The sequence below is a fragment of the Lepisma saccharinum genome, chromosome 1 (assembly GCF_977018435.1).
Source record: "Lepisma saccharinum chromosome 1, izLepSacc3.1, whole genome shotgun sequence".
Taxonomy (NCBI): domain Eukaryota; kingdom Metazoa; phylum Arthropoda; class Insecta; order Zygentoma; family Lepismatidae; genus Lepisma; species Lepisma saccharinum.
This window is the reverse complement of record NC_139229.1, coordinates 195,685,661-195,712,584: the sequence shown is the minus strand read 5'-3', so window position 1 is coordinate 195,712,584 and position 26,924 is coordinate 195,685,661. Positions and strand designations below refer to the sequence as shown.

Below are 26,924 nucleotides of genomic sequence, written 5' to 3'. Positions count from 1 at the left end.
GGACTGAAAATTCATTATCACTGTTACTCCAAAAAGAAACTATGACTTCTTTTATTTTTTTTTTTTAAAAGAAGAAGAGGTCTTGCAACGTTTGAGGGCTCCCTTGCCTCCTTGCTTTTGTTTCTTCCAGAATTTACTCCCTCATAGGCGACTTCATTATAATGCAGGATTTAACTTTCCTTCTTGATCATCGAACATCCTTTGGAGCAGCTTTTGGATAAGGTTGCAAAGCTTAGGGGTGACACTGTGGAAGGTCCAGCGATTTCTTGAATTTCATTTATATCTTCCGTTGTTCGAGCTCTTGAATCAGTTGAGCTAGATTTTCCATGTGGAGCCATATTGGTTACAGAAGATGGCTTGAAATCTTCATTGAGTGCCCGTTTAGAGAATGGTCAAATCCTAGTATTTGCAAATTAAAATTTAACTTAATCCGTGGCACAACAGCCCATGAAGGTCAGGACCCACTTACAGACTGCCAGCCTCACACCCACATGCCTCAGCATAGGTGGGTGATCATACCCAACCAGTTACGGGGTGACATGTGGTCAGCACAATGAACCATCCAGTATTTGTTGTAGGTTCATTTGTAGCTCCCCAATTTCCTCACGAAGGCAGGTGGCCACTGGTCCCATACACTAGTCGAAATTGCAGGAGAAAAGTTATTTATCTTTAAACAGTGACACCAGATGGTTCTATAAAAACTGTTGCATCTCCCTGAAACCGCAAATATGAAATATACCAAATACTGAAAATGTGTATACAGTAATTACTTTTCTCAGTGCTTTAAAAATAAATTGTCCTCCTCCGTAGCCAAGCGGGTTAAGGCGTTCACTCGTCTTGAGATCGTTCGCTGCGGGATGGCATAGGTTCAAATCCGGCTCTGGTCGGAATTTATTCGGCCTACGTATAGGGCAGGTGGCAACCCACCATCGTGAGGAAATTGGGGAGCTCCGAGTGAGTGAGCGTAATCCGGTCACAGAGACCTAATATAACGGCTGGGGATACCCCCCCCCCCCGACTATTCCACTACTGGTTGAAGATCTGCACGCTTAGAGGTGACGAAGGAAAGCGTGGGAGGGAGACCGGCAGTCGGTAGGTATGCCTAGGCCATTTCTGGGCTGTTGCGAGACGGACGGATTATTAAAAATAAATTAATTTTTTGAAATAAACTAAATTAATTTCTTTGAAATAAACAATGTTCTATAACCTTGTAAAATTGTATAGCAAAAGTATCAAATACTGCAAATAAATACGTGAAAAATCAGTGTGGCAAAACTTGAAATACATACCCCTTCTTTATATACTATATGGTAACCAATATTCTTCCTTGCACTGAGAATTTCAGATCCCAGTGCATAGCTAAGGAACTGTTGAGCCTCCGCATCAGACATGTAGAGTGTTAAACTAATGGGCCCTATGAAAGACAAATAACAAGAAATGCAATGCATTCAAATAAACTCATCTCTACAAATAGTGAAGTTAGGTATTAAAAAGAAACCCATACATGACGTAGTGTAAGTTATTTTGGTATGTGACTGAACATATCAAGTTATATTTTTATTCTACTTATAGTGCAGAAGGCATTAGAAAGAGCGTTTCGCGGGGTAACAGCAGACGTCGCTCGCACACTATTGCCGATAATCTTGTGTCGTCTGCTCCTCAGCCGAACAAACAGGCCGAGGTAGGAAGAGGCAGAGGTCACTCACCCTTCCAGAACGGTGCAGCGAGCCAGCTGTGGCTACCGGGCTCGCTCATTCGCAGACCTGATTGGTTCTTGCAGACACACCCCCATATTGTCATCTGCTGTAAGCCCGCGAACCGATCTTTCTAAGGCCTCCTGCACTATAATAATGAAAAGTGACCCTGAATTTCAATTTTTGAAATTAAATTAAATGCTGTAACTTTATTCTATCTTGTGAGTGAAAAATCTACACCTGTCAAATATAAATAAACCCTAAAAAAATAATCCTTAAGTAAAAAAAATAAGAAAAATGGTACCCCCAACAATAAAATTCTAAATAAAACACTTATAAATAAAATGTTTATATTTTATTTATTAGGTGAAATTTTTAATATAATTTGTTCTTGATAAAAATTCAAGTATTATACATATTGTTGGCTTATTTTAACTTTTTGATTTAATTTTGTTTTGTGTTGTGTCCCAACTGTGCACCAAAAACAATTTTAATTTCTCTTTTAACTGTTATATTACTCTTCCAACTCCACTAGAATATTAAAAGGTCAATTATCTGCTTTCTTTGTCTTAAATAATTTTTTTTTCATATTTTGAACATTCAAAGTAATTAAAATAAATTTCTTATTAATTAAAGAGGCACTGTTTTATCTGTTCCACCCATGAACACAATATTATAAGACGTAAGCGAGTTACTAAAGATATATCCACGAAACTTACTTGTAAATGTTCTATTAATTTCTGTGGCCTCTGCCACCATCCACTTGGGAACTCGGTGCTTTACTGTTAGGTTGACTTCCGGTTTCTGTTGTTTCCTCGACTACCGCTAGGGGTGCCGGTGTAGCCATTTCGTCTGCTGTGAGAAATGGGTTCAAGCTGCTGTAATAGCGGGAGCCAAAGATGATGAGCCCGACCGCAGTCGATATTCAGCTCTTGCGGAAAGTGCATAATTGCACGAGTCTCTTTGATTTTGGTGTCGATTAGAGTGGGTGATGCATGCCTAACTGAAACGTTTGGATCCTGTGTTTGTTGAACTTGAGGTGCCTTGCTAGTCCGGTAGTCGGTTGGGATTTTTTTGCATTCGCTAAGTGCTGTTGTATACGCTCGTTGACAGATCTGATGGATCTGTCAATGTAGTGCGAGTTGCACTCACACTGGGCATCATATACACCTGGGTTGTCTAGTGGGGAAAGGAACGATCTCTTGTGTTTGCTTAGGGCACTAGCTGTTTTGTTCATTGGATTGTGTGCGAGTTTTATGTCATATTGTTTCAAGGTCTTGGCTAGGTGGCTGGATGTAGTCTGGTGGCAAGGGAAGGAAATCCATTTAGCTTTATCACTGCTGGCTGGGTGGAGTAGGTTAGGTTGTCATACTAGCATTTCATACAAACAGAAGGTTTGGCCATGGGCAACCCCCTGTTCGCTCCCATAGCAAACATTGTTATGCACCTAGCTGAAAAAGATATTCTTCACTCACCAGAACTCTGATACATACAATATGGCAGATATGCAGATGACACCTTGGTCATTTACAAAAGGGAAGAGGAAATAGATGTACTCATGGAAAAACTTAGCAACATTCACACCAGCTTGAAATTTACAACAGAATGGGAAAACCAAGGCATCATTAACTTCCTAGATCCAACCATCAAAAGGAGGGGCAACAAATTTACCACCATGGTCTATAGAAAACCAGGGCAGATAACCAGTATATCCACTCCCTTTCCAACCACCCACCCCAACATAAAGCCAATGTATGGCTTAACTTCTACAGAAGAGCTTTCTCGGACTGTTCAAGTGAAGAAGATAGTGACGGACATAGGACTTCAAAATGGATACACAGACATCAACTCTCTACATGGTGCAGCAAAGCAGAAATGCAAGTATGACAACCTAACCTACTCCACCCAGCCAGCAGTGATAAAGCTAAAAGGATTGCCTTTCCTTACCACCAGACTACATCCAGCTGCCTAGCCAAGACCTTGAAACAATATGACAAAACTTGCACACAAACCAAGGAACCAAATAGCCAGTGCCCTAAGCAAACACAAGAGATCGTTCCTTTCCCCATTAGACAACCCAGGTGTATATGATGCCCAGTGTGAGTGCAACTCACACTACATAGGCAGATCCATCAGATCTGTCAACCAGCGTATACAACAGCACTTAGCGGATGCAAAAAAATCCCAACCCACTACCGGACTAGCAAGGCACCTCAAGTTCAACAAACACAGGATCCAAAAAGTTTCAGTTAGGCACACATCAAGCACCCTAAAAGACACCAAAATCAAAGAGACGCATGCAATTATGCACTTTCCGCACGAGCTGAATATCGACAGCGGTCGGGCTCATCGTGTTTGGCTCCCGCTATTACAACAGCTCAAACCCATCGCATGCAGCAGACGAAATGGCTACACAGCATGGGCGGTTATTCCGTGGAATGACTCATTCCCTTATAATGTAGAACACATGCTAATTTATTAACTGTGTTTTTGTTGTCAATTTATTTTACAGTTTCATTCAAACCAATCTTTCACATATCTTCTAAGGGTTGTTGTAAAAACCACGAGAGATTTCTCCTCCTATGTATGTCGTTCACCCTTGGCATATTTCGTGACACTTTGGGCCACCTTAGCCATATGCTCCGTGCCTCGGCATTCTTCGTAGATCTTCGGGATACGGAATGCATGACCGCAACTCATTCAACCCTCACAGTTTCTTGCAAGTTAAATGTGCCTAAAAAATATTTATATTATAATATTTTCTCGTCAGTTACAGCGAAATTTTGTGTTTTGTGAGTCGTCCCAGTGAATTTCATGTGCGCTATTCCTGGAATCTGTATGAAAAACGTTTAAAAATCACACTTAACAGTTGGCCAAATCACTGCGCTTTAATGGACTCTAAGGGAATACATCCGCAGAACTCATTCTGCATCTTGCGGCAGCCAGCTGATGGTGCGGGAAAAAGCGTATGTGAGTGCTGGAAACACTCTTTGTCCACGGCCTGACATCGAGAAGTTTGGAATGCCTGATTTCAACTTTACCGAGTGTAATAAAGTAAACAACGTGTTTATTTTAATCCAGGCCAATGTGGAATAATACTAGTTTGGTTGCAGAATAGCATTAAAACTACTGTTGGCTTTGCATCCTATTTTCAAATGCGTTTTTCTTTGAAGCCCACTTTATACACAGATAGGCTAATCGGAACTGGACCTACAGTTGAAATTGGGAACCGAATCACTGTGTGTCTCCACCAGGTATCAAACTCGAGACCCCTTCATTACAAGGCGACGGTGTTACCACTATGCCATCCGAGAAGGCCTATCTTCAAATAAAGAGGGTGTGGAGCACTTCAGGTTTCGATGACATGAACAATTTACATCCGCACTGAAAATCTGATGGCAGCATTTGAAACTATGAGAATAGACTTGCAACAAGGTCAACAACAGAAACTGGAGATCAGAACTAGTTGATAAAAAGAACGTGAAAAAAGTTTTTCTGAAGACACTTTCTGTCCTTTGAAATTAAGCTAATGGTCAACATTTTGTTTTCGCTAGTCTCAGAAGAGAAATAAGTGTCGCTCATTCTTCTGACAATAACTTTTGCTTTTTTAAAAGAAAAGCGCTTCGTCATCTTCTGTTTTCTTTCAAGTTACGTGTGTTAATTGTTTTCAACGATTCCAGTGTAGTGTCTAGTGCTAATGTCATTTTCAGCACTTCGCCGAATTCACAGTTACTGCAGAAATACCCAAGGGCAGCAATTGAGAAGAAACTGAAAACTGAAATGAAAATGAAGATCGATTCTACAATCTAGTGATAGAAGAATTTATAAAGGACAGTAAATAACAGCAATAATAATAATAATAATGTGTAACGGTCGGATTGACCATTACTGGTTTTGGTATATTGTAATAATTAATTGCTGGCCAGCTACAAGGTGTAGGGTTAAGTAATATGTTTTCATGTGTGTACTTTTATGTTATTATTGGATTGTGCTTTGCTGGATTTTAGATTCCCCTGTTTTTTACCTCCCCGGTTGGGGGAGCTAGCTGTCTTACAAAGGACCGTTGGCAGTGGAATTTTCCAACGCTACGGGGTCCACGTCCACGGACGTTTACCCCGACTATAAAAAGAGCCAGTGGGCTTTAGCAAAAAACAGTGTTTCCCCATTGATCGACGAAAGAGGAACGTCTCCTCAAGTTTAGTCCACTTATGGTGGCTAGACTGGATATAACAATGTAGCATCTGGTTATGCCAGCCCCTGTTGCTGTCCCAAGTCCCCTTTTAGAAAAAGCTTTGATTATGTGGATATTTCCGTATTAGATTAATTGATGCCCAAAAGAAAGAGAGAAGGCGTAAGAAAATGCATTTGTAACGGAATATCATTTAAGCTGAGGATAGGCCCACCGAGATAGTTTTGCTAACTTGGTGGTAAGGGAAGTGCCGATGGTTATGCCATAGGTGCGCAACTATATTATTAGAGATTTGGTAATTTTGGTCTGTGCAAGACACTCATGGAAACGCTCTGTAAATTATGTATATATAAAACTACGTATAATAAAACAATATATCCTACGAGAATGTTATGATTACAAGAACTACGGTACTGTCCATTTAAACAGTTTTATATTCACTTGCTGTATATGTGTAAACGAACCAGGGACATAAAAATATAAATTGTTATGTGAAACCCCCCCTTTTGTAATTCCGGCGCAAATATAATCTGCTCGCTTGGCACCCAGGGTGAGGTGAAAGGAGAGATTGAGGGATTAAGTAGGAAGTAATCCAGAGGGCTGGATAGAAACGAGGGAAAGGGGGGCCGACACTTTCACAAATGCTTGTTTCAATTTCTTACGTTACGTGCTTCCCTTGCTGTAAAATTCACAGACCGCCCCTGCTACACATGCACCCCTGGCGGTAGTCGAGGAAACAACAACTGGAACCGGAAGTCAACCTAACAGTAAAGCATCGAGTATCCAAGTGGATGGTGGCAGAGGCCACCAAAATTAATAGAACATTTAGAAGTAAGTTTCGCGGATTTATCAACAGCGTTGTTTATTCCTCTCAACATGAACACAATATTGTTCACTTACAGCTATAAATCTGGGAAAGTATTTTAAGGGTAGTTATGCTTAATCGACAGTGTTTAGTTTCATAACTATAAGAAAAATGTTGCTTAACTATCAATAGAATAGTTACTTTAATGCCAAAATATATAGTGTGGGTATCCCACCCATGACAATGAAATGCCCCTATGGAATTAAGCTTCAGAAATGTTTGCATAACCACTGATGTTAATGGGAACTTAGAGTGTGTCTTCATAAATCAGACAGTGATGACCTGCTGCTGAACGAAATGTCCATTAGCTTTGACCAGGCACAAAAGAATGTAAAAGCATGAGGCTAAGCAGGATACTAAAGTGAAATGGTCATGGAATCAGTCTATCTGTACTTAAGTCCATTTTATGCTCAGGTAGGATAATCAGAACTACACCTACAATTTAAAGTGGGGTCAGAACTACTTTGCAATGTGCCTCCACCAGTGATCAAACCCAAGACCCCTTCATTACAATAGTTTCTCTTGTATGTATGCATTGGTTGTATTGTAGAATTATTTTCTTGTAGTATACGGTTATTACAAGCATAAGAAGACAGTTTTTCGTTGTGATGTTTCAGGAGAACACACGCTCCCTTCATCAGACATTTATTTTTATCTTGACTAAAGATACAGTTATAACAATGGTTAGCAATTTTTTAAACAAAAAGAATCCCTTATATAATGGATGTTGTCTATGTTACATTGTTGTAATATAGCAACCTAACTATTTTATTTTATCTGAAATAAAAATAAAACAGACTGCTTCTTTTCACAGTTAGGTTGCTATATTACAACAATGTAACATTGACAATATACATTATATAAGGGATCCTTTTTTGTTTAAAAAATTGCTAACCATTGTTATAACTGTATCTTTAGTGAAGATAAAAATAAATGTCTGATGAAGAGTGTGTGTGTTCTCCTGAAACGTCACAAAGAAAAACTGTTTTCTTATGCTTGTAATAACTGTAAACTACAAGAAAATAACCCTTCATTACAAGGTGACAGATTTTCTACTATACCATCAGTGTCCCGAAATTGATGAGAATCCCCTTTGAGAAACACCTTAAAAGATTTTTCTGAAAATGCAATACAATTATTCAACCAGTAAACAACATGTACGAATTTTTAGTGGGTTGATTGATTAATTTGGTTTATTTCACTTTGGATTTCTGCCACTATTGGCTAATTGTAAAGATGAGTATAAATGATGACATGATGAAATTGATGAAGGACACACAAAGAACACCCAAGCCAGGATTTGAACCTGTAACTTTTGGTGTCGTAGCACGGTGTGCTAACCACTCTGCCACAGGGGCCTGCATGTAACAACAGGAGGAGTGGAGTTCACTTTCCAACACACATGCAAGACAAGGATGCTGTACACAAGGAATGTATGATAAGAGAAACTGTGCAAATCCAATTCTGTTGTTTTCATGCACTTAAATGAAACAAGCCATAAATTAGTTAAATGTTTATTCAAAATAACTTCTCAGAATTCATATTTTCTATCAATCTGTGAAAGGAAATTACGGGAGCACAAGAACATAAACAGTCCACAAATATAAGCATCTTAATTGCACCGATCCTACCAAATGGTAAAAAACACAAAGGGGCGGGGCACAGACAATTTCCTCCCAAATCCTGCATAATTACCTTCATACTCAAGGTAATGCATTTTCCTTCTAATTAGACACTGTTTAATTTGATGTCTTTGCTATTTTATTTTCCAAGTATTACTGCTACTGTAATTTGTTGGAATTTCAAATTACAATTTTGGAAATAATGTTTATGGATTTGACCACAAATAATGAAAACATTTCACAAAAAGCTTTCTTTCTTCTTTTTCAACCAGCAAATATGTATCTATGAACAACATAGAAAGACAAAATGCTTGGAAAAATTGCTCTACATTATCATAAGACAAAATGGAGTACATCATACATCTACATTTTCAATTCATGTTCTTTAATGTTATTTTTTGACGTATTTTGCCCAAATTCAAGAGAATTTATTCTTACCTTCCCAATGTTTGCACAAGGCTTCAACCATTTGCAGTCTGTCCATAGATAATTGGGCTACCAAGGTAACATCGTATCCATCGACAGAAGGTTCATAATCATAATCCAGAAAATACAAATGGGTACGTAAATTTGTAATTCTTGCTCTTCTGAATTCATAACAAGGATCTTCTTCATTCAACTACAGACAAAGAAAAGTATACATTACAAACCTTAAGGAAATTTATAACAAGCTGCTCTTATGTATGTAGATGGTGAACATGATTGTATACAGGGCGATGCAAAAGTCAGGTTACATAGGAAAACAAATAAAAACATACACGCGATTGATATGTAATGGTTACAGTTGCAGTATATGTTCACGGCATTCTTTAATTTGATGTGTCTAGTTGTGTAAGAAGTCTACTAGTGCAACAAGTGTAAGAAGTCTGCTAGTGCAACAAACACAAACAACATCACCTATGTAACCTGACCTATGCCTCACTCTGTAGGTCAATATACTATGTACACTTATTCTTGTGCACAAATGAATATCACACAAAGAGAGCGAATAAAATAAATAATAATTAATATTATTATAACAATGACAAAAGCCCTTCACATTTCAATTAACTCTCAGCAACTTTACTAGCATTTTCAGTGCTTTTAATGCTGTGTACTTAATAAAATAAATTAATTTTTTATGGAACATAATATTAAAATGCATCTCAAAATGTGTCGAAATTCTCCACATATTCTACTTTTATTTATTGAGAAAATTCCAGATACAGCACAGGTGGCCATTTTACACTGAAATTGTCAACAATGAGAAACAATAATAATAATAAGCATAAAAATAAAAAAATAATTAAGAGTAACAAAACAACATAAAAGAGAATAGCAAATGAACAAAAAAAAAAAATAAGTAAAAGATGGCACTATGTGATATTAATTACAAGCATTTCTTCTGATGGAAGAACGAAAGGCAAACTCGGTGGAAAATATATCAATATTTGAGGGGAGATCATTGTATTGTGCTGCAAGTCTGTACAAGAGGGATCTTTATTGAATTTCTAGTCTAGGTTTTTTTGTATAAAATAGTCTTGTGTTGCATGTTGTGTGCAAAGGTACTCGAAAGTGGAATTCCTCAAGAAGTGTGTTGCAGCGGATTTTGAGATTCACAATTTTGTATAAATAACTGGAATCATTCTGCAAACGTCGCTGATAACCAGTTTGTAAGTTTAGAAAAGACAAGAGATGCGGAGATGAAACATTGCGTAATGAGGGAACCCTGTGACGGACTATAGCTAGGAAGAAGTGAAAGACTGAATCGATTCTGGAGAACTGAGTGGGACATGCCATGGACCAGACGGGAGAGCAGTATTCTATTATTGGGGAGATGAATGATTTGAAGTACAAGGTGAGGGCTGAGATGTCACTAACCTAGAGTAAACCTAAGAGACGCATGGCCTTTTTTGTGGTGCATAAAATATGTTCCTCAAATGTGAGCTTTTAGTCGAAAACAATGTCTAGGTCTTTGTGAGAGGATACTGCTTTGACGTTATTGCTAGAGATGGAGTAAGATGACTTTAACAGATTCTTCTTGAGAGAGATAGTGAGAGTAGTACACTTGTCAGGATGTAATGTAAGGTCCCATGTCAGGCACCAGGAAGTAAATGTTGCTATGTCATTCTGAAGAAGATGAGTATCGTCGGAAGTGGAGATTTCTCTGAAAATTTTACAGTCATCTGCGAAAAGAAGGTAATTACTAGAGGCAGCTGTGAGATGGTCGGCAAGGTCATCAACGAATAATATGAACAAAAGAGGTCCTAGAACACTACCCTGTGGAACTCCAGAGAGGACAGGAAGAAAGTTAGAAACAGTTCCTGGAAGAACGACACGTTGTTGGCGATCGCTAAGGTAATCTGTGAGAAGGGTTAGAAATTTGCCATGAATGTTGAATCTATTGCATAATTTGTGAATCAGAAGACGATGACTAACAGTATCAAAGGCTTTGGCCAGATCAAAGTATATTACATCTAATTGTGAATTATTTGAAATGCATTTCATAGCATGTGGGAGTAAAACAGACAGGTTTGTAAGACAGGAGCTACCAGGAAGAAAACCATGTTGCTTAGAGCTTAAGTACGGAGAAACAAATTTGTACAGTCTGTCTTTGATTACTTTTACACAGATGATGGACAGAGGAGAGAGTAAGGAGATTGGTCTGTAAGATGAAACAGAATTTACGTTACCACTTTTGTGAATCGGTGTGATGTTAGCTTGTTTCCAAGCGTGAGGAAAGATGCCTTCCGAAAAACATCTGTTCAAGAGAATGGAACGGGGATAGCACAGGGATTGCACAGTTTTCCTGAGGAACATGGTGTTGATATCGTCCGGTGCTAGGGCACGGTGAGCTGAAAAAGATGACAATAGATTCTTCACCTCATCGGGTGTAGTGACAAGCGTTGTTAGAGAGGATTATTATTATGAATAACCTTGTGATATTTATTTGAAACTTATTTTTCAAGACAAGTACAGAAGCAAGTAGAACTGAAGCCTCGAGACTTATGTTATGTCACAAAACGAACATTGGTTTTAAATACAAAAATCAAATTCACACAAAGTGAACACTGTGGTAATGTGGATATTTGCACACAGTATAAATACAGACGGAAAAAAAAGGATTAATCCTGGCTGAGCTTTGACTTAGGTGATGCTTATGAAAGAAACTAATATAAAAATACGCCAACAATGTATATCGACACACAACCACTTACCTCACTTAATTCCCTTTCCTTCAAAGATGTTTTTGTGTTGTTGCAACCAAACAACTCTCGCCTCAACAGATTGCCATCATATTCCAAAAAAGTGAGGTACAGATTTCTAAAGAACTCTACATGCTTATTTTTGACTTTCAGTTTCTTTGGGGAATTCCAGTGGATTACCTAGAAAATAAATGCACCATTATTTCTAACTGAAGTACACCCAGAACTGGATTTGAACCTATTATCCTGCCATATTGTGTCATTACTAGAGCCCGGAAGTTTGGCAAAATGCCTCTTTTTATCTACTGCTTATATTGATAAAAATTTTCCGGATATACGTTTTTTATGTTGTTTCCAATGTTTTAGAAGCTTCTTCATTTTGCCTATTTTGCCTATTTGGGACCCCACTGCCTATTTTTAATTATAATGCCTTTTTTTTGCCTTTTTCAATTAAATTTGACCATTTTTTAAAAAAAATATGTTGGCATTCATTTTTCTTCCGTTTATTATGTGAATAATTTTCTCCTTATTTAAGTAATATTGAACTTACACATGTTTCAACATTGCTGAAGGAGAAAAGTGTGAGAAAAAAGTATTTCATGATGAGTTCGGATATTGCCTCTCGGTTAACATTTCCTTGTGCATGATTGGTGCTGAAGTGGAGAGGTTGATTTCGAACACAAAGAAGATATTTCTGAAATCTCCCTCTCGAACCCGAAAATTTCAGGAAGTTGCGCCTGAGCTTAGTTTATCTCCGCAACCAGTCTTGATGAGATGGGGAACCTGGATATCAGCAGCTATATATTATGCTAAGAACCTTGAAAAAATCAGTGAGGTGATCGATGCTCTTCCAGAAAATGAAGCGGCTTCAATTCGTGAAGTGAAAAAACTCCTGTGCTATTCAGAACTGAAAAATGAACTGTCGTTTATTTTTGCACATTATGGTGCATTGCCAGAGACATTAACAAAGCTAGAAAAAAGAGGTGAGACTCTTATAGCATCCATGAAAATCTTCGAGGAATCTATGCATCAGATGATGGAAGTGCCAGGAGAAAAGGGGTCAGCTGTTGCGGAAAAGTGTAAACGGGTAGGGAGTGCAAATGAGGACTTGAAACAATTGAAAACAATTTGTGATATTCTAAAAGGGAAAATGCTGTTAACAAAATGAGTCCAGCTACATTAGCCTGTTTTATGTATGCTCCAATAACTTCTGTCGAAGTAGAAAGATAATTTTCTATTATGAAAAACATTCTCTCTGACAGACGACTATCAATGAATTGAGTTGTTGATTTGCACTTTATGCACAGTAAGGCTAATCGGGACTGGACCTACAGTTTAAAGTGGGATCCGAACCACTTGTGCCTCCACCGGGTATCGAACCCGGGACCCCTTGATTGCAAGGCGACGACGCTACCACTGCACCATCGGGGAGGCCCTGACTATTAATGTAGTTATGTGTAATCAAGACGGAGAAAATTGAAATGTTCTTCCCAATGTAGATTTTAACATGTTGCCAGAAATTATATATGAAAGTAAGCGACTTCCAAATGTGCCTTTTTTTGGTTTATTTTGCCTTTTTTTATTTTTAGTGCCTATTTTCCACATTATAAATGCCTTTTTGCCTGCCTATTTTAACGAAAATAAATGCCTGAACTTCCGAGCTCTAGTCATTACAATTTCGCAACTACAAGAGGCTTGCAGAAAAAAAGGAACGTTTTGGTGTAAAACACAAATGTTGTGTTTAAAATATTTATGGTACATACCTTACTATACTTTTCCACATATTCGCCATACTTATTCAAGCAGTTATCATAGCATTATGCCAGTTTGTTGATATCATCAATGTATTCAATCATATAGTGAAAGCATCTTTGAGTTAATCAGCCACGGCAAAGTGCTTTTCGGAAACAAGGAACATTTGACTCTAGCACACTTCACCTACAGAGGCCTTAAAGACCAAGATCGATGAACTAATTCACATTGACCGATGTTGCACATTAGACATTCTGCATAGATATTTTCCTGCAATTTTACGATCTCTTCCTTACGAAATCTTTCAGTACACCTTTGGAACAAGAAAATCTTTGCCAGATGAGTTCCTTGACTGTCACTATCACTACATGATTCAATACATTGGCAGCAACCGAGTACAATGACTGTATCACCAAACTGGTATCATGCTATGATAAGTGCCTGAATGGGTATGGCAAATATGTAGAAAAGTAGAGTAAGGTATGTAGTTTCTGTACCATAAATGTTTTGCACACATTATTTGTCCTTTGTGTTTTACACCAAAACATTCCTTTTTCTCTAAAAGACCCTTGTATATACAGTGGGGTCACAACAGTATTGTTTCTGGATTTCAAATTTTCCCACTTTCTACAATCAATTTGTATGATGACAACAAAGCAGCGTGCTATAAAATTGTTCTGATTTTTACATTTTCAGCACAGTTCCCTGAAAACACAAAATTCGTTATGCTGGAAAGAAGTACTCACTTATTGAAACTGGTACATTTCATTATACAGGGTAATTACAAAGGATTCATCAGGTTTGACAGGGCTGCATTAAAAATATATATAACCCACAATCAAGAATGATACATGAAAATAAACAGGAACTGCCCAAGTTTCAGACATACTTTCATAAATGTTTAATGTGGCTTCCTTTCGTCACACATCTATGCGATAGTCTAGTTCGCCCCACACATGCTTTAGCATATCCCTACTAATGGTTGTAAATGCAGCTGTAATGCAACCCTGCAGCTCAACCAAAGTTGTTGGTAGTGGTGGCACATACACTATCTCTTTCACATGCCCCCCCACAGGAAAAAATCACAAACCTTTAGGTTGGGAGATCTAGGTGGTCATGGTAAAAGTGCTAAGTCATATTCAGCACATTGCCCAATCCAGGCATTTACACAGGCAACCAGTTTCCTTAAACTGTCAATGCCATTGCAGAATGCTTTGGTGACCTGGCAGTGCAGTTGTAATCTGTATCCGGAATGCACACTGTACGGTAACAATGGAAAAACACTTTTCATATTCCAAAACATAGAATGCTTTCTGCTGCATGGGTGCCATTTTGGAAACTAGGTGTGTGCTACTATCTGTCCGCAGGTGCCAAATATGAGAAATTAAACTTTCAGATGTGTTCTTTCGTTTCATGATTAGCACACACATATTATATTAATAGTTTTGGAAACATTTCACTTTAAAACCTGATGAATTATTTATAACTACCCTGTATAAATTTGCTACCATGTATTTTCATTCATTTAGAGAATTCTGCTTATAGCATCGGTCCTATGGATGTTGGATGGCCCAAATTTGCAGGCAAGCACTACAAAAGATCACTCTTAGGACATGTAACGCACCCCAATTTTGGAAATTATGCAACATTTTTGAAGGTCATAATTTTCAGGACATTTTATACTAAACCTCAATTTGTTGCATGTTGTAAACATGTTCTTTCCTTCTCATTATTACATGTAAATGTTAAACATATCAGCAAAAAGCGGTGGCTGAAGAGTTACAAAAGATCTATCCGTTAATAGTGTGAAAACAACAAAGGCATTTTCAAACTCAAGTTGTTCATAATAGTAACAATGTATGAGACAGAACTGAAATATCATGTGTAGGTTTGAAGAAATTAATTATGCATTAATTGCTACCATGTGGAAGTGATAAACATAATTACCACTTATACTTTGTGGAATACACATACTGCTATACAGAGCTATCAGTTGCCTGCTAAAGGTTAAGTCATGTTTTAATTTTCAACTATCCTCCTGGAAAAAATTAGAATCCATTTTGAAACATTGGAAGAATACGGATGCAACTACACATATGCATTTGTGTGCATGTTTCATTAGGTGAGGAAAATCCAAATACAGCACTAAGTGAGAAATTCAAGAAATTCAACATGTTAACTTATGTGACACTAGCTAATGTAATGTTTGAAAAGTGCTGTCATTTATCAAATTTTATCTACAGCTCTCAGCAGTTTTTAATCAGAGTCAATATAAGACACTGACGTGACAATTACATTTAGTACCTTAAAAATTGGATAAGGAAACATCACTTACCTTCAAATCTGTCACTTCTGTATAGCAAAGTTCACTTCTGGTGTTATCACTTAGCTGAACATTCCACTGGCATGGTAAATTGTAAACTAAATATGGATGTTGTTTAATAATAGCATTAAAAATATCCTGATCTGCCAAGCTAGTCGTTAACATAGTTATGAGATCCTTCTCTGCTATCAGCCGCCACAGTTGTCCCCAACCCATGTCCCTCAGCTTTTGAAGACTAAGTAAAATCACCCCAGTATTGTATCTGTTGAAGGAAAATCATACACATTTAGGAACATACAAGTAATAAACATTTATTAAATCTGCATGTGTCTATTGTTTTAGGATCACTACTAATTATGCATACTTGTTGTTCATCTAGAATGGAGCACCTAAACTATTATATGCGGGACCAATAAGTGTTTGAGCTATTGGTCACAGGCCACATTACACATTTCAGTTCTCGCATGCAACATGTTCTATGAATTATATTGTGAATGTAACTTACAGTCTATTCTTAAAGTAACAAACAGTAACTCTATACTTAGAGTTGCATACAAAAATGAGTAACTCTAACTAAGGCTCATTTTTTAAAATGTAACTTCCAAAAACTGCTAGTACTGCTGATACTTGATAGAGACAATATGAAGCAAAGTTATTATGTTGGAGATATCTTTCATCAAACAATACATATCAGTCTATTGGAACATTTTCTGATAATTTTAGGAATTGAACATTTCTCAAAATATAGCTTCACTCCATGTCAAATCAACCTTGACATCTCAGAAATAGATATTTTTTGGTGCATTGGTAGTACCAGTAGACGAAAACTGCCAAATTTCAGATTTTTTCGGCTCTTATTTTTTAAGTTATTCACTTTCAAGAAAGCAAAAATTTCAAAATTTTACGAAATTTTGAAACCTTTAAACAGCTGTGGATCAAAAACTATTTGACCTAGAGAGCTCAAATGAGCTTTAATTTGAAATGCAACATGACTGTGGTATTTGAATTTTGTAATTTACAAAAACTTGAAAAAAAGTTTTTTTTGAAAATCTCAAATACACCATTTTTAATTTTTTAAAAAAATGTATGTTTTGAAGACATCTATTGACTATTAGTGTGCACAATTTCATAATGGGATGGCAATTGGTTCCTATGAAAATTATTCTTTTTTGTATTGTAATGTGTGCGAAATTTGCTACATTTGTCGACTTACATGTTAAAACCATAACTATAAGCTGAGTGGTTGATGTTGAAGGCATCATATTAGTCAATTTTACAACAAATAACATGAAAATACCTAAAATTTATCACTTTTAATATCAGCTAAGCAAATTGAAAAATATAGGAGGGGAAGTCATTACATAACAGGAATTTTATTCTAAACTTAACCTTTTGAGACCCAAGGCCTTTTTCACATGTAAGCCTCTCTGTCCTGAGACGATTTTGAGCAAAATGCAGAGTTTCAATTAACCCTTTCAGGTACACAAGTAAACTGTAATTGATATTTATGATATTTATTACTTTTTGTATACCTTTTGGAGTAATTTGGACAATGAAACTAAAATTTTTCACAAAAATGCATATTAAATATGAAATAATTGTTGGGACACATTTGTCCCTATGTACGTTAAAGGTAACAAATAACAAAATATATGCAAAATTAAGCAACACCTTGATACAAAATTATTTTTCACTTCAGAATGCAATATTATATATCAAATTATTAGGAAACTCATGAACATTGTATATTTAAGCATGAAATTCTTGGAAACAGTTGCGATCTCACACAACATAGATATACATTACATATTGTGCACATGTTATTTGTACGATTTTCTAGTTCCTTTTTAGCACAATTCACACAGCGTTTCCTTTTTGTACTTTTGTCATGTAATGCTCTGGAGGTTTAGGAGGAAATTGACTCTCAAGCCTCTTTTTGGTATTTACTGTCATTGGCAATGATCTCTTTCTGTTCGAATGCTGTCCAATCAACTCTCGAGCAATGCTTTGGCGAAACTCTAGTGAAGTCATTGACTTCCTTGATTCTGTGCACACACTTTTGAAAACCTTGCTGTACACTATGTAAGAATTATTAATTCCAATATCAATCAAATCAAATATTAACCTGAGGTAGTGCTTAATTTTTGTCTTACGGTCAACTTCATAAGTAACATTTACTTTCTCAGAATTACCTTGAATGCGTCTTTTTTACATTTGTTATTGGGATTGGTGATATGAAATTAGGTAAAAGATACACTGATCTATTGTCCATCCACTTGATGCAAGACATACCATTAGTGTTCACTGCATAAATATCCCCTCTCTTCATTTCTTTGTCCGTTGGGAAGTTTTTTTGGCATGTTTTTTCTGTTTGTGCGTACAGTACCACAAGCTTTTATGATCTCTTCTGCTAGAATGTACTGTAGAACAGGCAAATTAAAAAAGTTGTCCATATTTAGATGGTCCAGTACTGGTCTCACTTTGTAGTCCCGGTCATACATTGGACTATTTCCGTTTGGTTGAGCCTCATTATTTGAGAAGTGCAAATACTTCCTAATTTCTTCAAAACGATGTAAAGGCATTACTTGTGATACTTAAGGACAACTTAGATCAGGTTCCGTTGACCAATAACTTCTAATAGTAGGTAGAACATAGTAACTCATTATTACATTCATACCTAAGAAGGCTTTCATTTCTGCACTGTTTATATCAAAAACCACCCCGTATTGCTGAGCATATCGGCAAGTTTCCTCGACTATCAATTTGATTAGCTCATTGAAATTCATAACGGAATTGAAAATTTCAATTGGTTTTGGGACACAACCACTTTCTTCTACATTGAAAAGAACTTTCCCATAATCAAGATTTTCATTAACACTAAATTTCATTGGCTTGTAACTTCTATTCCACTTAAAATCTGTAACATTGAAAGCGCTATGTGACTCAGGGTTTTGAACAGCTCCACGAGGACTTTCAGAATTAGGGTCCATAGAATTCAGCTTGATGGCCGAAACTGTCAATCCCTCTCTTGAACAAGTAACTGCAGGTTCAGGATAGTCTATGAAACATTAGTTTCTCCTGCATCAATGTCATCTATTAAAAATGATTGATCCTCTTCATCTGGAAGGAGATTATCTTCATTGTCACTGTCTTCAGCTTGTAAAACTTGCACGATTTCTTCACCAGAAACAAGAAATTCACGTTGCTTTGACATCTTTCAGGAACAATATAATAAAGAAATACGTTTAGAAATAACATTTTATTACACACACACATATATGCAATATATATTTTATGTAGATACAATTCAAAACTTTTTTTTTTTTTTGCAAAGAAATGTTTTTTTTCAAATTTGTAGAATTACCTACAAACATGCAGAAAGTTACCTTTGTGGTACATAGGGACATTTATGTCCCAATCAGTTTCTGAGCCTGTAGCTCTTTCAGGTGCACTGCAGGTAATCAGAAACTCATCAAAATATGTTATACAAACATTAATAATTACAAATACCAAAATTGTATTTGTGAATTAGAATACAATTGAAAGATATTTTACGAAATATAATTCAAAATGCAAGTCTATATACTTGCCACATTTAGATGCTTCTAAAACAGTATAAATAATACATGTTGCCGACAAAAACACTTGAAACTAATAATATATATCTAGGAAGAAACTATAATAATATTTGCGTCCATGTAACCCCTATCATATGAAGAATGTGGATAAAATAAGACATGGGACACATATGTCCCATGTACCTGAAAGGGTTAAATGAGTGTAGATCGGAGACTAATTGCCCTAGAGAGATGAGTGATATACCGTTGTACGTGGAATGAACCACAGATTCAGACTATATGAAATTTATGCAAATTCGGCTTATATGTGGCGGGGGGAGGGGGCTAACTCTCAAAATTCCAAAATTTCGGAAAAAAAAATTTGGTTCCCCCACCCTCCCCCCAAGAAAAAAGTACATGACAGTGTTGACATGCACATGGAAATGATCGCTGACATGTAAGGAACACAAAAATATTTGCATTATTATCATATTACCAATGTAACTTGAGTTGTACCCCCAAAAGGAATGGTCGGCACGCCACTGATTCAAGCTTCAAAATGCAGCGGTACCTTGAAATGACTACAGCTCAGAAACTAAACGCCCTAGAGATATGAAAGATATACCGTTGTATGCAGAATGAATCATAGATTCAGACGATATATAATTTATGCACATTTGGCGTACATATGGAGGGGGAAAGGGGGGAAATCCCCTCAAAAATACTTTTCTTAAAAAAATGGTTTCCCCCTGCCTCCCCCCAAAAAATGTCAAAATGCAAAATTTATGCAAATTTGGCATATATATGGAGAGGGAAGGGAGAAAACCTCCAAACATTATTTTAAAAAATTGTCACTTCACCCAAAAAATGTCCTCGCACTTGGGCACAAAATGACACCTACGCACAACATTCACGGACGAAAAGCTAGAACACAGTGAAAAATGAGTACAGATTCTTGCAGCTGCTTGAAATTCTATTTTTAGACAATGCAGGGTAACCCCTGTCACAACTTGTGGATGCTTGTGCTAAAAAAACAAAGGTTTCCTTCAGCGCGCTTCGAAATTCCATTCTCACAACGCAGATTCAGCAACCAGTCTTCCCCCTCCCCCCACCCCCTCACGGAAAACTTTCATTTTGAAATCGGATACTGATAAACAAGCTTCCTTCGAAAGCAGTTCACAGGCGGGAGTGAAAAGCATTGCTTTAGAACAACAAAGCCAGTGTTCCTTTGTCAGCAAAAATTTGACCTTGAAAAGAGATGCAAAAGAGAAGTCCCTTTTCCCACCTTTCCCCCTCCATTTTCATGAAGACAAAAAAAAATGCAAATAAAAATTCTGTTAAATACATGTGTTAGGAACAATATATAAAAAAATCGAAATTCTAGCCAAAAATAGAAAAGTTATAACGTAAAAACTACGACCTTGACACAGCGTCTCGATCAAGACGCTTGGGACAGTGAGGGTTACATTTCGGTATCTCGATTGAGATGCTTGGGACACAAAAGGTTAATGGAGATTTATGCACAATGAAAAGTGTATGAATGGGTGGAAAGATTTAAAGATGGAAGACAAAATGTCAGTGATGAACATCAGAGTGGGAGGACAGATTGATGCAGTGAAACAGCAGATTGATCAGCAAATCCATTAATGTAGTATGCTTTCCCCTGACTTAAACAATTGTCTCCATACTCAATTTTCATTCTGCTGTAGATTTCAAAAGGTTTCACTCCCTCTGACCTCAAAAACACAAATAACACTTAATTGCTCTTCTACGGTGCAAGTCAACAATGTAGCAGCCATGTTGTACATGCTACTGCGCAGGTGCATACTGCTCGATCATCCAGACACCTTTATGGCATATTGCTAAGGAACTTTTTTTAAGTGCCGAAACAAATTTTCGTTGTGCATAAATCTCCGTGAAGTTTAGAAAAAAATCCTGTTATGTAATTCCCCTCGTAAATTTTTCAATCTGCTTACCTGATATTAAAAGTGATAAATTTTAGGTATTTTCATGTTATTTGTAGTCCAAAAATTATAAAATAAGACTAATATGAAGACATCAACATCAATCACTTATAGCTTATAGTTATGGTTTTAACATAAAAGTCAACAAATTTAGCAAATTTGGCACACATTACAATAAAAAAAAAATCCATAGGAACTCATTGCTGTCCCATTATGAACACTAATAGTCAATTGATGTCTTGAAAAAATATATATTTTTCAAAAAAATTAAAAATGGTATTTTTGAGATTTCACAAAAACCTTTTTCAAGTGTTTTAAAAATTACAAAATCCAAATACTACAGTCATGTTGCATTTAAAATTAATACTCATTAAAAGCAGAAGAGAATGACACCAATTTGAGTTCCCTAGGTCAAATAGTTTTTGATCTACAGCTGTTTAAAGATTTCAAACTGTAATGACCCAGCTTGTACTTACAGACATCAATAGAAGCAAAACAATCAAGCCATTGTTATGATATATGCAAGTTAATAAAGAAACTTATTAGATATATGAACATTGCTGCTTTCAGTAAAGATTTTCACCATTCTAAGGTAGATTTCAAAATATTAGACAAGTTACACATGGATGTTGAGAAATAACAAATCAATAGTTAACTCTCAAACTGCATTCATTTGGCTTCATGTAATGCATCACTGTGAAATCAGACTACGGTACACCATAGGCTGACTGAATTTGATTTTCATAATTTTGCAAGTGTGTATAATTAATTATAACTTCATGAAAGTCATTTAAGAATATTCTCAACAGCCTAAAAAACTTAACAGATAGTTGACAGCCTGCAATTTTATATCAGTCATTGTAGTTCACAATAATGAGGATGAATGATGAATAAATTAAATATGAGCACAAATAATAGCCTACTATTGCTGGGACTTCAACACAGAAACTTTGGGGTCATGATGTGGTATGTTTTACATGAATAAGAGTAATTCTAAATCCAAAACAAAACAACAAAAAATGCTAAAACTTAAAATGAAGTTTCTTGTAAGTTTCATGTTAAGTATATTAGATACTATTCAATTAAGTACTCAATAATTTAGATCTTATCTGAATTTGTAGAATAGTAAAAATTACTGTACATAGTTTGAATTTGGGCTAAAGAACACACCGATATGTTAGTGCAAGATTTATCAAAAACACAATAGTTAAAAGCACAGGCACTGGAATGAAGATTAATAACTATTGCTACAGCATGAAAAGGAGATAAACTATTAGGACTATTAGATAAGAAGCTTGCAAGTGAAGTAACCAGATTACAATTTTCTAATACATTCCATGTAAAACAAAAGATGATTTGAAATACAGCATCATCACAATTAATTACATGTATAAAAAGTGTAATCAATAGGGAGTGGATTTTTAGGTGCTACAAAATTGAAAAATATTTATATTTTATGTTCTAAAACAATGGAAATATGTGGCTAAAAGTAAAAAAATATTTTCATTCAAGTGGTAAGTGACAGCAGGATTTTAGATGCTTGTTATATTCTGTTGATTACAATGAACAACAAAGCATATCTCCAAACTATATTCAAAATGCATGCCTGTTTTAGAACTAGAACAGCTAGCAACTAAAACATTGTTACAAGAAAATAAAGTAACTAAAATAACTACTAGTTGTGGATACTTTTCTATAATGTGTAGGTCAGCAACAACCAGCTCCAGAAGCAAGATGTCTGTCATTATATGACATGATGCACTTTATTGAGAAAACGACCCAGTCCGAGCAACATGCAAGGGACAAGCAATATGTGTTGCTTGTTGCATGTCACTTTGGTCTGAAAGCTCCTCAAATGTTAATAATATAATACATTTATTGATTGTTGATAAATTGTCAATTGATGTCTTCCAAACATATATTTTTTAAAGAAAAAAATACTTTTTTAGAGTTCATGAAAAATGTCAAAATTCAAGTAACATAGTCATGTTGCATTTCAAATCAAAACTAATTAAAAGCAGAAAAGAATGACACCAATTTGAGCTCTCTAGGTCAAATAGTTTTCGATCTACAGCTGTTTAAAGATTTCAAAATGTCATCAAATTTTGGAATTTTTGCTTTTTCGAAAGCAAATAATTAAAAAACTATGAGCCCAAAAAATCTGAAATTTGGTTGTTTTGGTCAACTTTGCTGGTACTACGACTGCACCAAAAATTACACTGGGGAACAAAAAAAAGATTTTATTTTGCGGCATAAAGTTTAATAACAGTTTCAGCACACAAAACAGCTGTGATTGCCAATTGTATGATTGGTTCAATTGAATTGACTCCAGTTATAAAAATAAACACACCATGGAAAATGTAGGAGGTAAAATTACTCTACGCTTTTCTCGGTAATATCAAAATTTGATAATGGTCTGAAATTCCCATTAAGAAACTTATTTATTTATTTGTACATTGTTGCTAGGCAACTTATGAAGCATTGCTAGGCAATATATCGGACACTCAACAAAGCTTAAGGAAGAAAACCAAAACATAAAAATGGTTTTAGAAAAAAAAATTGAATATACTGAACATAAGTGGCTCGTGTGTGTGGATTTGAAGATGGTGAATTTTTTACTAGGACAGCAAAGTGGGTACACAAAGTATCCCTGTATCCTATGTTTGTGGGATAGTCGTGCTAGAAAAAAGCATTGGACGATAAAAGTTTGGCTCCCAAGGGAAAATATTAGTGGGAAAAGCTAATATCATTCATGAACCGCTGATAGATAGGGACAAAATCATCCTTCTGCCACTGCATATTAAACTTGGGTTGATAAAACAGTTTGTCAAGGCCTTAGATACAAGTGGTGATTGTTTCAAATATAAATGCCACACTTTTCCAGGACTAAGTATTGAAAAATTAAAGGCAGGAATCTTTGACGGACCACCACTTATAAATGATGCCAATTTTACAACTTACATGTCTTACATCGAATCTGAGGCCTGGCTGAGATTTGTGTCCATCAAAAACTTTTTGGGGAATCACAGAGCAGAAAAGTACCCCGATATAGTTGGAAATATGTTGAAAAATTTTGAGAAATTGGGAGCTAATATGAGTGTGAAGATACATTTTCTACATAGCCACATTGACAGGTTCCCTGAGAACCTTGGTGATTTTAGTGAAGAACAGGGAGAAAGGTTCCATCAGGGTATAAGAATAATGGAAGAAAGGTACCAGGGATGGTGGGATCGCCACATGATGGCCAACTACTGTTGGAGCTTACAGAGGGATTGTCCTAAAAAGCAATACAGCAGGAAATCGTATAGAAAACGTTTCACATAGTTTGTTACTTCATTGTGTACATATTTTCTTAATTATTGTGATCATAGGCCTATATCAATTTATTTTTATAATAATTATTGTAATCACAAAAGAAATATTAAATTGTTGTTGGAAGTTCATTTATATGTATGTCTTATGTTTCCGCCATTTTGGTTTAGTTGCATTTATTTCATAAATTAGAGCCAATTCAGGAAATATATTATTATATCATTATTCAGCAGCATGAAATCGCCCTAAATTAGCTCTCAAACACTGTGCCGCAATTTCACTGTTCCCCAGTGTTATCAATTTCTGAGATGTCAAGGTTCAGACCATTGGTTAATTTGACATGGATTTTGAATAATTTCTCAATTTTTGTTGAAATTCCCTGACTTTTCACCAACATTTGATGTCCTCTTCCACCTCTGGTCAGTCCTATTACCTCCCCTTCCGTTATTCATGTTATGTATCATAACATGTATTAGTCTGTGTCTTGCAACTATATGGATCTTGTTTATGTGTGTCTCATATGTGATAAAATGTAAATCCCTCTTGTTATCAGTTAAAATATATTATTTATGAAGTTTCCCTCTTGACATGTGTATTTCCATTTATGTCATGAAGATTACAACATAACAATAATGGCGACGAGGATGGGATTCGAACCCACGAACTGTTAGCATTGTCTTCTTTTCCGCTGCTTAGTTTCTGCCGCTGCATTTCATAAAGAAGAGAAATAATTAGTACTGTAAGTAGAATTATAGTAAGTAAGTCCAAGTTGAATCAGTGTATTTTCCTTCGTTCCAAATTACTTGAAATATCTATCATGCTAGAAGTGCAAGAAGTGATTTACTTAGGAAGACATTTTACGGCAAATGGAATCACACCAACTGAAAAGCATGTAAAAGCATGTGTGTGCCATTTTAGAAAGTCCAGAGCCAAAGGAAGTTTTTTTGGGATGGTTGCATTTCAAAGTTGTTTTCTACATAATTTGTCATCTACAATAACAAACCTGAATCGACTTTTGAGGAAAGGTGAAAAATGGTCGTGGACTAATCAATGTGAATCGGAATTTAAGACGGTTAAAGAGAAGATTGTTCAGACATCTGCTGTAATTCGCTGTATATGTGTTATTTTCATGGGCATGAGGAGGGGTTGAACAGGTCCGTCAACCAATCCTGAAAATTTTGAGTTGTCAAATTTAAAAGAAAAACGAAGGCTTGTTACTTTTATTGTTAATAACAGAAATAAAGATCAGTTAGTTATTATTCGAACAGAATAACGAAGTAAAAATCATTATTTAAATCAAAAGAACTGGGTGTAAAATAGAAAAACCAGTTTATATTTTCATCTTCTGCCATTTAAAGCAACGAATAAATGGTTTTTCAGTTTTCAACATTCCAAAAATTAGTTTCATGTCCGATGTCACGCAACATAAACGCTATGGTTAAAATTTTCCTAACTTTAATTTTTTTTAAACAAAAAGTGTAAATGTTAATAATAAAATACAATAACTATGCATTTCAGTACACAATTGTCTAAATTGTAAAAATAATAAGAAAAAAGCAGTTGTGCTGTATATTCACTCATTTGATGTATCAAGTACAAAAATCTGTCCAAGGATAATACATATAATTATTAATAATAATAAATTTGGTTTTTATTAGTGTATAATAGTTATTATTTTATAACAATAATCATAAGCATAATTTCTAATATTCAAGTTTTATCAGTAGCCTGACCCCCCCCCCCCTCCCCAACAAAAATTTCTGGCGACGACCATGGTTATTTTCAATAGTAAAGTTGCCTTTAGCATTCCAAAACAAATATTAACATCGAAATGCATGCACTATATCTACATATTCAAGCAAGAGTTAGACCATTCACCTGTGAAAGCATGCTTTAAAGACATTATTACTGGTCTAATGTTCACACTTGTTGAAACAGCAAAGGCATGCATCTTATCATACCCTCTTCCAAGAGCTGGCCATGGTCTATGCTTTTTCCAAAGTTTTCCTAGATACCAGTCACTCTGGTTTTCCACTAATGCAATTGCCTGTAAAGATATTGATAACATTCACAAATAAAAGGGTTGTATGTTAACATCAGAAATGCAATAACCCTGATCATATTGTTCTGAGGACTGTGGTTTTAAATGCAGGATTTTATTTTCGTTAGTTTACTTTGTATTTCTGCCATATATGGCTGCTTGCGATGATGAAGATGAATGATGATTATGTAAAATTGATGAAGAGACACCCAAAGACAGAACAATAAGTGGAGAAGTCAAAAGTCAACCATTTAATGTGTTTGGCCACTGAGGTGGTACCTATCTATGGCAGTAACATCAGAGTTCAACTGTGTAAGTCCTTTAATAGTCTAGTCATATAAACTACTGATTTTTTTTTTTTATATTCAGGGGGAAAAAGGAGGAGTATGATGAAATATGTGTACTCATATGGTACTTAAA

At 35.9% G+C, this 26,924-nt stretch overlaps 1 protein-coding gene across 2 annotated transcripts in view; it reads right to left on the bottom strand.

Moving 5' to 3' along the window:
- The window catches only part of LOC145978061 (xylosyl- and glucuronyltransferase LARGE1-like), a 70,417-nt gene that overhangs the window by 22,602 nt on the left and 20,891 nt on the right, over window positions 1-26,924 (bottom strand). For both annotated transcript variants that reach the window (XM_083110476.1, XM_083110483.1), the window contains 5 exons: window positions 26,425-26,510; window positions 15,643-15,892; window positions 11,568-11,735; window positions 8,809-8,989; window positions 1,290-1,414 (listed from right to left, as the gene is read on the bottom strand). In XM_083110476.1, coding sequence (XP_082966602.1) covers window positions 1,290-1,414; window positions 8,809-8,989; window positions 11,568-11,735; window positions 15,643-15,892; window positions 26,425-26,510 — 810 coding nt within the window. The remainder of the gene's footprint in view (window positions 1-1,289; window positions 1,415-8,808; window positions 8,990-11,567; window positions 11,736-15,642; window positions 15,893-26,424; window positions 26,511-26,924) is intronic.